Consider the following 13221-nt stretch of genomic DNA (forward strand, 5'->3'; position numbering starts at 1 on the left):
GATGTGTTCTATTTGACGGGGGAGAAAAACCCTGAAAAAAAATTTTTTTCCTAGTTTTCTCTACACCAGTGGTTCCCAACCTTGGCTGCACATTAGAATCACCTGGGAATCTTTTTAAAATCCTGATTTGTGGGCCTCATCCTCCGGAACTTCTGTTTCTTTGTTACTAATGTTGTGGCTCCATCGCATAACAAAGAAACAGAATTTCCGGAAGGTGAGGCCCAGAAATCAGGATTTTAAAAAGATTCCCAGGTGATTCTACTGTGCAGCCAAGGTTGAGAACCACTGCTCTACACATTTACTCTATTTTACCCACAGATGATCCTGCTAACCATTAAAATTGGCGTGGCTCAGTGGTTATAGAGTCGGCCTGTACACCGAAGGGTCGCGGGTTCGATTATGGTCAGGGAGGTCAAGGGCATGCACCTGGGTTGCAGGTTCGATCCCAGGGGCGTGGCGTGGCCTGCGGGAAACCTTTCACGTGGATATTTCTCTCTCCTCCCCTCCCCTCCCCTCTCCTCCCCTCCCCTCCCCTCCCCACTCCTTTCCACTCTGAAAAATCAGCAGAAAAAATATCCTCGGGTAGGATTTAAGAAAAAAAGCCCCAGCCTTACTAAGTCAGGTGATTTCCCAAGACAAGCTTTCTGTCTCCCAGATACTGGAGGTGCAGACTGGTGAGGACCCTTCAGGCTCAAGACTACGAAGGTGCGTTTGGATTCTGACAGCCTGGCTCCCTGCGCAAAGGCTCCCCAGTGGTGTGACCTTGAGCAAATTACTGAACCACTACAAGCCTCAAATTCCTCACCAGAAAAGCGGGGGTGGGTTGGCAGAACCTGTGTTTGGGCTTATTTTGATGGTGAAATGAGAGAGAGTCGGCAAAAATACTTGGCACATAAACACTGTGGCAACTTTTTAGCTCTTTTTTTTTTAACTGAAAGGAGGGGGGGCCTGTTGAACAGAAAAGGCTCTCCTCCCCCTTATAAAATCCAGATAAACCTTTATAGAATTTAAACGTGAGCAAAAGAGGCGGAGGGAGGGACGGATCCCTTTCTACCAGTTCGGGCTCTCCTGCTGCCCTCCGCTACCGAGAATCATTTCCTCACTCCTCTCGGGCGCAGCGTGCACTCTCCGCACCCACGTGAGTGCGATGGGCGGAAGCGGAGGGGGGAGCAGCCTCCGGCCGCAACTCAGCGCCCCCGCGGGAGGGAGCGCGCGGCGGGACTGGGGGCAGCGGCCGCGGCGGGAGCGACCGACTTCGCTGTTCCGGTCCCGTGTGACCCAGCGAGGCGGGTCGCTCGCGGCTCCGCCTCCAGCCCTCCCGGCTCAGCCTCGGCTCCTCCTCCTCCTCCTCCTTCAGCGCTTCCCCGGGCGCCGGCCGTAACAGCTGCGATCAGGCTGTGGCGGTCCCAGCCCGAGCCATGCACACTGCGCGCCCGGGTGCGCGCCCGGCGCCGGCGCTGCTGCTGCTGCTGCTTTGGGCCGGGCCCGGGGTGCCTGCCGCCGCCGCGCCCCCAGCCCCGCCGCTCTTCAACGTGAGCCTGGACGCGGCGCCCGAGCTGCGCTGGCTGCCGGTGCTGCAGCACTTCGACCTGGACTTCTTGCGCAGCGCGATGGCGCACATCCTCGGGTGAGCGCTGCGCCGGACCGGGTCTGCGGGGACGGGCTGCCTGGCCCGGGTGCGGGGAAGCCCACAGGCGCGTGTTTGAGCCGAAACTCGGCCCCTTCTCTCTCTCTGCCACGGCCTTGCCGCCCCCCACCTCCCCTCGCACCCCGGCCCCTGGAATGCGAAGGGGTTGGCGGGGACCAGAACTGTTTATTTGCTGCTGCTCTAGGCGGCGTCGAGCTCGGGGATGATCCGGCGCGGCTGGTTCGGCTTTCAGGTTCGGTGTCAGCAGCGGCACGCCCGTCCTCGAACATTCCAGGTCGGGGTGGTGCTGGAGATGTTGCCGCGGCCGCTCAGCTACTGAGCCCGGGGACGCAGCCCACTCCCGCCTGGGGGCCCTCCCAGCCCGCCCCTTTGGGGACCGCGCTCGCGCGTCCTCTCTCCGGTGGAAGTTTCCTTTTTCTCTCCTGGAGGCTGCGGATCGGGTGATGCGTAACCCGAACTGTCAGCTCCCTGGGGAAGGGGGGCAACGGCATGGCTCCTAAGAAGGAGAGCCGTAGGTCCCCCCAACTCCACAGACACACACTCGCACCCCTGCAACCTCTGAGCGCAAACACCCTCGTGGCTTTTCTTTTCCAGGGATAAGGTCCCCAAGTGGGTCCACGCAGTGATGCGAGTGGCGGTGGGGGAGCTGGAAGGCTCCCTGCCCCAGCCCTACGCCGATGAGATCCGCGGCATGTGCGACGTCCTGGGCTTCAGCCTGGCGGACTGCATCCTCATCAACCTGGCCTACGAGTCCACCGCGTGAGTGCCCGGCTGGCCAGCGACTCTGGCCACGCGAGTGGGAGCGGACTTGCTTCCAGGGAGACAAAAGCGGGGTGGTGTCTGGGCTGCCCAGAAACCCGCAGCACTTCTCTTTGCTTCTCTGGTTAAATCTGAGCAGCGGGTCATGCCTGGGCTTCCCGCAGGCAAGCGGCTTCTCTGACCTCCACACTGAGCTTTCCCTCTACCTGATGCCCCCTTTCTCCCACCACCAGTCTAGGTGGCACCCCACTTTGGAAACTCTGTGCAACGTGTACTTTCCAAGAAGTTTTTGGAGCTCACCCCACTCTCACCTGGACCCTCTAGTTAACCCGGTGACCCTCGGGCCGCCCTAACACTGATTTGTCCCTGCGGTTCTCCCTCCCCCATGTCTGTCATAGCTGGTGATCCCGATTCCTCTTTCCCCGTCTGCTCCCTCCAGGGCTGGGCCACAGGCCAGCCAATATTTGGTGTGCTGAGCGGGGATGACAAAATGCGGGGCACAGACCTGGAAGCAATATGGAGTGCCTGGTGGATCCCAGGCAAAGGGCAGGGAAGCCTAAAGTCTCCATGGGCTCAGTGACAGGTCCTGGAATTAAGAGGTTTCTGCCTCCAGGGCTTAATTGTTTTGCTACCAGACCAGCCTCATCTAGTAACATCTTGCATTTACTTAAACACATTGCGCACCAGTAGTTTTATTGCTAGCTTTTCCCAGTGGCCAGGTAAGTTTCTATTGAACGAGTACAAAAAACATTTTATACAAATGTTAAAGGCACACTTTAAAATTAAATACCCATTGCATTTTGAAGTTGTTACATGTTCTTACAAGCTAATATCTTTTTAAAGTATGATACTTTATAAAACACTGTGTAATATGAAGCGAGAATTCTCATGATTCGTCCGCAATGTGCTAACAGCTTCTGGCTACCAAAAGACTGATGAAAAAAGTTATTGCGATAATGAAACTTTACTGCCACTACCCCCCGCCCCTCCTCCCCTGGCATCTTTCAAGAACAACTAGGCAGAGCAGGTTAACATGCATTGCGACTGCATTTCTCCTCAGGAAAATGTTTTAAGACACAAACTTGTTAAAGTGCTTTTCAATTGTACTAATTTTGCCACTCTATCTCCCATTGTTTCCTTGTTCTGGCATGTGTCTTTCTCACTGAAAAGAAAAATCGATTTTCTTTTTTTTTTAATATATATATATCTCAGTAAGATCCTTATTTTATTTTTTTATTTTTTTTTGAAAAATTTTTTAATTAAATCTTTATTGTTCAGATTATTACATTTGTTCCTCTTTTTCCCCCCCCAATAACTCCCCTCCTTCCAGCTCCCACCCCACCCTCCACCCTCACTCCCCACTCACTGTGTTCATCCATAGGTGCACGATTTTTGTCCAGTCTCTTCCCGCATCTCCCATACCCCTTTTCCCCCCAAGAATAGTCAGTCCATTCCCTTTCTATGTCCCTGATTCTATTATAATCACCAGTTCATTCTGTACATCAGGTTATTTATTCACTTGATTCTTAGATTCATTTGTTGATAGATGCATATTTGTTGTTCATAATTTGTATCTTTACCTTTTTCTTCTTCTTCCTCTTCTTAAAGAATACCTTCCAGCATTTCATATAATACTGGTTTGGTGGTGATGAACTCCTTTAGCTTTTCCTTATCTGTGAAGCTCTTTATCTGACCTTCAATTCTGAATGATAGCTTTGCTGGATGAAGTACTCTTGGTTGTAGGTTCTTGGCATTCAGCACTTTGAATATTTCTTGCCACTCCCTTCTGGCCTGCAAAGTTTCTGTTGAGAAATCAGCTGACAGTCGTATGGGTATTCCCTTGTAGGTAACTGAGTTTCTTTCTCTTGCTGCTTTTAAGATTCTCTCTTTGTCTTTTGCTCTTGGCATTTTAATTATGATGTGTGTTGGTGTGGTCCTCTTTGGATTCCTTTTGTTTGGGGTTCTCTGCGCTTCCTGGACTTGGAAGTCTATTTCTTTCACCAGGTGGGGGAAGTTTTCTGTCATTATTTCTTCAAATAGGTTTTCAATATCTTGCTCTCTCTCATCTTCTGGTACCCCTATAATTCTGATGTTGGTACGTTTGAAGCTGTCCCAGAGGCTCCTTACACTATCTTCGTATTTTTGGGTTCTTTTTTCATTTTGCTTTTCTGGTTGGGTGTTTTTTGCTTCTTCGCATTTCAAATCTTTGACTTGATTCTTGCGCTCCTCTGGTTTGCTGTTGAGAGTCTGCATAATATTCTTTATTTCAGTCAGTGTATGCTTACTTTCTAGATGGTCCTTTATCACACCATCGAGGGTCTCATTAGATTTCCTGTACATCTCATCAGGTTTATTGACAGACTCTAGAAGCCTCTTGAGAGACCTCAAAAGTGTGGTTCTGAACTCAATATCCTCCCTTGATAGTTTTGTCCTGTTTCTTTGTCTCCGCATTTTTTACGCTTTCTTGGTACACCCCCTAGTGGTCTTTGTGCGCAGTCTTGTTGTAGTTAAGCCTTGATTGTTATAGTTAATACTAGAGGGATTTGACCTCCAGGCCGACTGGCTGTGCTAATCTAGCCTTTGCCTGAGGCTATCTGGCAAATGCCTCTGTGCAGGGCTTGAGCAGGGCGGGTCCCACGGGATCAACAGGGCGGAGGAGGGAGCAGTTATGGCTGCTCTCAGTCCGTCCCCAGGGGCTCTGTCTCTCTGTCCCAGCAACAGCTGCAAACCTCGGAGGGACTGTAGCCAGACAGTCCTGCTTCTCCCGTTTGAGTCTGGGTCCCTAGAGACTCGCCCGGATCTGGAGCTCTGAGTCTGAGGCTCCCTCCGGATTGAAACAGACAACCGACAACCGTGCCCTCAGCCACCAGCCCGCGCCGCGCGCACTCCGCACCTTAGTATTTTACTTCAGCACTGCGCCTCCTCTGATTCTCGGTTCCTCCTAGTTGTAGAACTTCCATTCAGCCAGCCTTCCTGTGGTTCTGGATGATGTCCGTTCCGTCTTTTAGTTGTATTTTTGAAGTGGTTGTTCGAGGCAGCAAACTCCGGCGTTAACCTATGCCGCCATCTTGGTTTTCTCCCGATTTTCTTTTTTTTAAAAAATATATATTTATTGATTTCAGAGAGGAAGGAAGAGGGAGAGATAGAAACATCAATGATGAGAGAGAATCGTTGATCGGCTGCCTCCTGCATGCTCCCCACTGGGGATCGAGCCCGCAACCCAGGTATGTGCCCTTGGCTGGAATCGAACCTGGGACCCTTCAGTCCGCAGGCCAACGCTCTATCCACTGAGCCAAACTGACTAGGGCGAAAAATCGATTTTCATATACACTTTCACCTTCTTTTGTTGGAGTCACTGATTGAAGCAAAAGTTCCAGGAAGCATATTATAACTTTGGGATGTGATGTTAAGGTACATATTGAATTCCCTATCAACACAAAACACAGGCAGACTCCATTAACCTTAACAAAGGAAATGTTTTATTCTCATTTCTGATGTAAGTTTAAAGGCTTTTCGAATCAGGATAAGACTAGCTACCCCATATTGAGGCACTGAAGATGGTATTACCTGCTGTGATGTGGAAACCAGGCCGCTCTGCTAAAAGCACGTGTGTCTCCATTGTGCCACAGTGCCTTTCCCAAAGCAGAGCCCGGCCCCCCAAGCCCCCTGTGCTGATGGGCTTCCTCATTTGGGCATGACATGGAAGTAGTGTTCTCTTGCCAATTTTGAAAAACCAAACTTTGCTTTAGCCACTTGCAATATTTTATCAGTCCCCTCCTTGACATGAACTCTTTGAAGTTAAGATCGGAAACCTTGGGAAAAACTAGAACCTTACCAAGCTTCCTTCTTCAAACAAACATAAAAATTAAGTAACATTTCTTTTCTCCTAACTATAAAAATAATATGTAATCATTCTAGAAAATTAATAAATACAGAGAAGTGAAAAGAAATTAATGATATCCTATTACTCAGAAATGGCCATCAGTTCTTCAAGGTGTTTCCTCTCAGTTTTGTGCGGATATACATATCTTCTTCCCCATTCTCCAGAATTGCGCATGCTGTATGTAAATATCTTTTTCACATAACCTTTCATATCCTCAAAGAATTTACATACCTTACCACACCCCTTCCTTCTTCCTCAAATGACTTCTCTCTGGCTCCTTCCTGTCAGCTCTGTGCAAAGAGTTCTAAAGGGGATGGGAAAAGTGCAAGCCCCTAAAGAGTTGACCGTTTTTCCAAGGAGAGAAAATGAAACGTTTGTGGAACAGAACGCTTTAGTGCCAATCTACTTGCTCTGAGAAGTTCATGGGATAGAAAGGTGACCTTGAGCAAGCTTTGAACAATGTATTGAATAGGTTACACTCTGCCATGCAGAGGAATAAGCACAGTTCAGTTCTAGTGGAGCCCAGATGGGTCAATCCCACATTTAGATTTAGGATGAAATTCTCTTTCCATATGTTTTCAATACCGTGTGTGCTGAGGGCAAAGGTCTAGTAACACTGAACGCTGATGCGCTGTGTCCAGTATGTTTTCACCTTGAATTGTGAGTCCATAGTTTCGTACAAGGATTATATAGCGTATGTGTCCATTGTAATGAATAATTGTGTTTTACTGTAACGATTTATCTTAAAAATGAAAACCTCATTTTCCTTTTTCTTATTTTTCTCATTCATTCCTGTTGAACTTTCCCCCTTTTCTCAGATTCTGCACCAGTATTGTGGCTCAAGACTCCAAAGGCCACATTTACCATGGCCGGAATCTGGATTATCCATTTGGGGATTTCTTACGCAAAATGACTGTGGATGTACAATTCTTAAAGAACGGGCAGGTATAGTCCATACAGCATCAGATTCAGAAATCTGAGACTTGATAACCCAAGTTAGTAATCATGGCCTGCTACTTATATGTGTTATCAGTTTAAGATACAAAAAACATCAAACTCCTGGAAAAGCAAAACCAGAAGAGAGGTTTACATCCATTATGCTTATAGAGAGGAGTCATCTGTTATTATTAGCATAGAGAGGTCAATCCATATTCCTTGGGGAAATCTCTATGGTGTGGTCTGTTGTCCACTTATGACACCAAGCCAGCTCTTTCCTCTGCTTGCCCAAGTTCAGGGGGGCGGAGGGCTGTGTAGTGTAATGGCTAGAAACCCAGTTTTGGGGTCTGACAGTCCTGACTTTGAATCCTGTTTTTGTCACTTATTTCCTTTATGAACCTGGGAAATCACTTAAACCCATTTTGCAGACTATAGTTCAGAGAGGTTGATAATTACTTTATGGTCATAGTTATTTTCATCATAGTAAGGTCTAGTAACACTGAAAAGAAAACCACTGCTGAGCTGTATTCTGTGGTGTTACTTATTAAAACTATAATCTAATAGGTACTATTGTCACATTTCTGAATAAACTTTTAGGGAGATGGCATTCATCAATATTCATTGATTATACATAGCAGGCTATTGCTATGAAACAGAACAGAGCATGCCAAAGCCAGGTTTTGGCTTTGAGGGACATTGTTTAAGGACAAGGACTATATTTTGTTTGTTCTTTGCATTTAGAGGTTGAGTCACAGATATGAAAAACTCATTTACTCATTTGGTCATCTGCTTTTACAAAGAGAATCTCTTATTAAAAGTTCGAACAGCACCGGGTTTCCCACATGCTGCCACTTGTAGGATGGAGCTGCTTAACCTTCTTTGTGTGGGAACCCCTTTGGTGAAGCTGCTGATCCCTTCTTAGAATTACGCTTATAATACATAAAATAAGAGGTATGGGATTGCAAAGAAAACCATTAAGTTGAAATACAGCCATTTCATTATTTTATTCTTTTTAAAAAATATTTTTTATTGATTTCAGAGAGGAAGGAAGAGGGAAAGAAAGATAGAAACATCAATGATGAGAGAGAATCATTAATAGGCTGCCTCCTGCACACCTGCTCCTAGGGTTCCAGCCAGAAAACTGGTCATGTGCTCTGACCAGGAATGGAACCATGACCTCCTGGTTCATAGGTCAATATTCAACCACTGAGCCACACAAGCCGGGCAATTTTATTTATTCTTAACACATTAAATAGTAAAATTTGGCAGTGGCTTTAATAACTACCATAATTTTCAGGGTAGTGATAAGTGTGAATGATATTTCAAGATATGAATGCATAGCATAGCAAGATAGGTATGATACCATTATGTATGTGAAAATACCTGCAATTTCTGCTGGTGACAGAATGACAGGCACTGCTATGATGACATGGTTTATTGCATTATTCATTACAGAAGAAATGAAATTTCAGTTAGAAGTTAGTGAAAATAAAGATGTACCTTTTTTTCCCATCCAAGGTCATAGGTCCACTGAATTCTATCCAAGGTTAAACCTTCTACGAGGTTATTTCAGAGTTTTTATTCTATTATGTTGGAACCTTAGAAGAAGAAAAAATTCCATGAAATTGTGGGGCGAAATAAGGTGATTTCAAAGTATATTTGGTTGGAATGGTAAAATGGTACCTTATCTCTTGATTTCAGGTTGCATTCACTGGAACCACTTTTATTGGCTATGTAGGATTATGGACTGGTCAAAGTCCTTACAAGTTTACAATCTCTGGCGACGAACGAGGTAATCAAAATGAACGCCCAAGCATCCCTGTTCATTTTTATCCGAGTACTTCACTCACTCACCCAACAGAACATGTAGAACAACTACTACACACGAGGGCATTCTGGTGAGGTTAGATGGGCAGTGGGCACGTCAGCAAGGAAGATGACTGCAGGTAGCTATACGTGCAAGGAAGTAAAACAGGACGATGTGATGGAGAATGAAGGAGGGGCAGGACGGTTACTATAGCTAGAGGGTCCGGGAAGGCCTGACTCACGGGATTCCGCCAGACCCCTGCCAGGCTCCATGCATCCTGATGGGCTCAGTAGTGTGGTTACAGAAGGGAGTAAGGGGGAGGGGAGGGAGAAGGAGAGGAGGGCTGAGGCCATGGTGTAGGTCATGAGGAGTTTGGAATTTAAGCGCAATGGAAGCCCTTAAGGACTTTAGGCCAGGGAGTGAACAGATATTATTTATATGTTAGCTCTCACTTTGGCAGCTCTGAAGAGACTGAATTGTGTTGGATTAAGATGGAAGCAGAGATGGTTAGGAAGCTGTTGTGGTGATCTGGAGGCTGTATGATGGCCTTCCACAGGCAACATCTGTAAAGCACTTTGCAGTGTACTGTGCACTTTCTCCTACGTGTCCTCATTAGAGCCTTACAACAGTCCTTCTGCATTGGCAGGGCTGATATTATTAACCCGATCACGATGCAGAGGAGGAAACTGAGGCTCAGAAGAAATGAGAGCTAGTAGGTGGGGAGGTAGTTCTCAAATTGATTTCACGGGTCCTGGCCCAAAGCTCTGTTTGTTATATAGCCGCGGCCCTTCCACAAGTCTCAGGGACATCGTTCAGTTCCACAGTATGTGGGAAGCCAATGGTAACCTCTTGTCTCTGTCCTCAGGAGCGTACAGCTAAGTGAAGGAGACATACACAAGGAGTCTCTTAAAGTTTAGTGTTGGTCATTGATGAACCCCATTGACTTCTTGTTATTGTTTCCTCTGATTAGGTTTATTCTTTTTTTAAATTTTTATTAATAATCCTTACCCAAGGATATGTTGAGAGAGAGAGAGAGAGAGAGAGCGAGCAATATCAATCAGTTGCCTCCTGCATGAGCACTGACCAGGGATTAAACATGCAACTTGGGTATGTGCCCTGACTGAGAATCAAACCCTCAACCTGTTGGTGTATGGGACGACGCTCCAACCAACTGAGCTACACTGGTCAGGGCTATAGTTGTCAGTTCTTTATCCTAAAGTATTTCTTCAACATTTTCTCAAATGTCAGCTATGTGTGAGCCTGTTTCTCAAGTGGTACTCCAACCACAGCATGACAGTTATTAAAATTTTACACAGAATGTCTGTAAACACATGTGTATTTATTAAAAAGCGGGCTTTGTTTCCATCATTTTGCAACTCAGATTGTTTAACAAACCGATTAGTAGAACCTAAGGTATGAGCAGTTTACAAATAATGCAGTTACTCTGTAACATACACATTTAATTAAGTACTGTCAATCTGCTTTTGAAAACGTTTTGAAAACCTTATTTGAACGAAAACTATCTTTTAATCTGCTAAGATTGAGTTGAAATGCCTGAACAGTAAGGTAAGAGCTTTTGGTTAATGGAGATAAGATATTCAGTTACGCTTCTGGGCGTTATGGAGAGTGGCAGCAGTGCCTCTAACCACCGTGAGAAGGGGTAAGGATATGAAGACTAACTAATGGCATAGAGATGAGGAACCTTAACTAACCACCTGGCGGTTAAGATCTCAGACTCCAGAGCCAACTTGCCTTGGTTATATCTTGGTGCTGTCACTTGCTAGCTGGGTGACCAGGACCAAGGTGCTTAAACTGTCTGTCTGTACTTCAGTGTCCTCATCTGGACAGCAGGGATGATAATCCCTGTTGTGAGGATGAAATTAGTTCATGTACATGAAGTGCACAGGGCAGTGCCTGGCACACAGTAAGGGCCAGTGGAACATCTGTTATTATTACCACATCCCCAAGCCTGACTTCTGAAACCCAGATTGGAGTACCCATCCACCGTCTCAGCATCTCCACCTTGACGTCTACCCAGTATCTCAAACTTCACCTGCTTAAGCAGATCTCTTGACTTTTTCTTTCCTTTTTTTGCCCTCACTCTGCCTCCACCCAAATCTGTTCTTCTCTTGGTTTTGTGTGTCTTAGGAAATGGCACTGCTAATCAACTGATGTACCAGGAGATTCTTTGATCCCTAACTCCCGAGTGTAGCCAGCTCTACCACCAAAACGAGGCTGTCCTTGTCCATTCTGCCAACCTTCAGTGCTAGGCTACCTGCATCGCACCGGTACTGCTGCCATCCCTGTTCATCCGGTCTCTCTGCTTCTCACCCTTCTATAGTTCCTTTTTAACCAGCAGCTGGCACGGTCAGGTTGTTCCTCTGTTTAAAACCTACAGTGACAGCCCATTTCACTTATAACAAATCCAAAGTCCTGACTCTGACCATAGAACTCTACATGATCAGCTCCTATACCTCATTTCACACCTGTCTCCTTCTCCCTCCCTCCACCTGCACCTCACCAGCATTCTTTCCTTTCCTCATCTGCCAAGCTTGTTCCTGTCTTGGGTCCCTCAGCCCATCTTAACTCAGAGAGGCTGTTCTTATGTTCTTCTTGAAAGGAATCTTCTCTTGTCACTCATGATTATATTATCCTGTCTCATTTTCTTTATTATAGTTATCCTGGTCTTGTTTATTTAATGGTATGGTCAGCTGAGCACCAGGTGTCAGGAGGCTTTGCTAGAAATAAATGGCAACAATTTATTCAAGGGTTTTAGGGTTTGCATACCATAGACACAACTAGGCAATACCCAGGGTGTTCTGAAGAAGAAAGAAAAGGGAAGAGTTTTTATAGTAAAAAGTACATTCTTCAGAAGGATGAGTCCTGCATTCTTAGCTCCTGGCAATCTCAGCAGATGGCGATCTTCCAGATGTCAGGGGTCTGGATGCCAGGTTGTTCCGGACATGTGAATATTCTTTCCTAAGATCTTCACAGGGTTATCTATAGGATACAGCTACTATCTGTCTACCTCCCCAGGCATTTATACATTACTGAAAAGTTCAAGTTCCCTGACTAATTAAAGCAGGAATAGAATTGTTTCCTTCTGCCTCAGCCTACTCGATTTTAGTAATTGAGCAGCTTGACTGTAGTGACTCTGTTTTAGTTCTTCGGTCTTCCCTCAGTATTCTAGTTTCTTCTGTCCACTGTTCAATTCCAAGGGTCTGGACCAGGTCAGGATATGCCAGTGTTTCGTGAAAAGGCCGTATGAGCATTGTGGCCCCCAAATGTCCAAGGAGCTGAGAAGCCAGAGAAAGAAGCAGACGAGTCCAGCTTGTCAGTTTAAAGAGATTTAAGAGGGAACTTACAGAAACACAGCCCTGGGCAGCAACAGGAAAAAATGGATTACCCCATAGACCACCTGTTTTCTACCCTGGAGGAAAGGACCTGTATTTCCAAGAGGCATGTGGGGATGATCAGGGAACAAAAGGACCAAATACCTGGTGCTCTGGTGCTAGGGAGAGTTAAAAAATAGAAAACCGTTGCCCCTGAGGAAGGACTAAATGGTGGGAGAAGGTTAATGGTAGTTCCTGATTAACCTGGAGCCTCCCAACTCATTCAGAGTCCCCCCAGGGAGAGGGGGAGGGGTCAAGGATTCCGGAGGATTAGTTTGTGTGTTTTATTTGTTGTTGTTAGAATAACTCAGCAAAATAAAATTCATTTATTATTGGACAACATTGTTTCACACATACATCAAACAGGCAAAACAAAACAAAACAAAACCAAACAAACAAACAAAAACCCACCAAAAAAACCCCAGCAACTTCAGACAAAAAAAAGGGGAAAAAGAAAACCTTTTTATCTTTGGCCTTTTTAACCATCTCCTACAAACCAACTACTTACAGTACAGCTGAATACATACACAAAAACTTACTGGAATGCTCGGAAAAAGATTGTGGTGTGTTTTATTTTTGTTGTTTTTGCCTTTTTTTTTTTTAATATGTTTATAGATTTCAGAGAGGGAGAGAGAGTTAGTAACATCAATGATAGAGAATCATTGATCCGCTGCCTCCTGCACACCCCCTACTGGTGATCGAGCCCATAACCCGGGCATGTGCCCTGACAGGGATTGAATTGTGACCTGGTTAATAAGTTGATGCTCAACCACTGATACATGCCGGCTGGGCAGTT

At 46.0% G+C, this 13221-nt stretch overlaps 1 protein-coding gene across 3 annotated transcripts in view; it reads left to right on the forward strand.

Moving 5' to 3' along the window:
• Window positions 1-1354: 1354 nt before the first annotated feature.
• NAAA (N-acylethanolamine acid amidase) overlaps window positions 1355-13221 on the forward strand; it is a 30162-nt gene continuing 18295 nt past the window's right edge. For 2 of the 3 annotated variants that reach the window (XM_070394762.1, XM_070394771.1), the window contains exons 1-4: window positions 1355-1627; window positions 2243-2407; window positions 7109-7235; window positions 8928-9018. In XM_070394762.1, coding sequence (XP_070250863.1) covers window positions 1419-1627; window positions 2243-2407; window positions 7109-7235; window positions 8928-9018 — 592 coding nt within the window. In that variant the 5' untranslated portion in view covers window positions 1355-1418. The remainder of the gene's footprint in view (window positions 1628-2242; window positions 2408-7108; window positions 7236-8927; window positions 9019-13221) is intronic. The other variant, XM_070394754.1, reaches the window with a different exon arrangement.

The sequence above is a fragment of the Myotis yumanensis genome, unplaced genomic scaffold (genome assembly GCF_028538775.1).
Source record: "Myotis yumanensis isolate MYYU_CA2020_CCGP unplaced genomic scaffold, mMyoYum1.0.hap1 SCAF_1, whole genome shotgun sequence".
Taxonomy (NCBI): Eukaryota; Metazoa; Chordata; class Mammalia; order Chiroptera; family Vespertilionidae; genus Myotis; species Myotis yumanensis.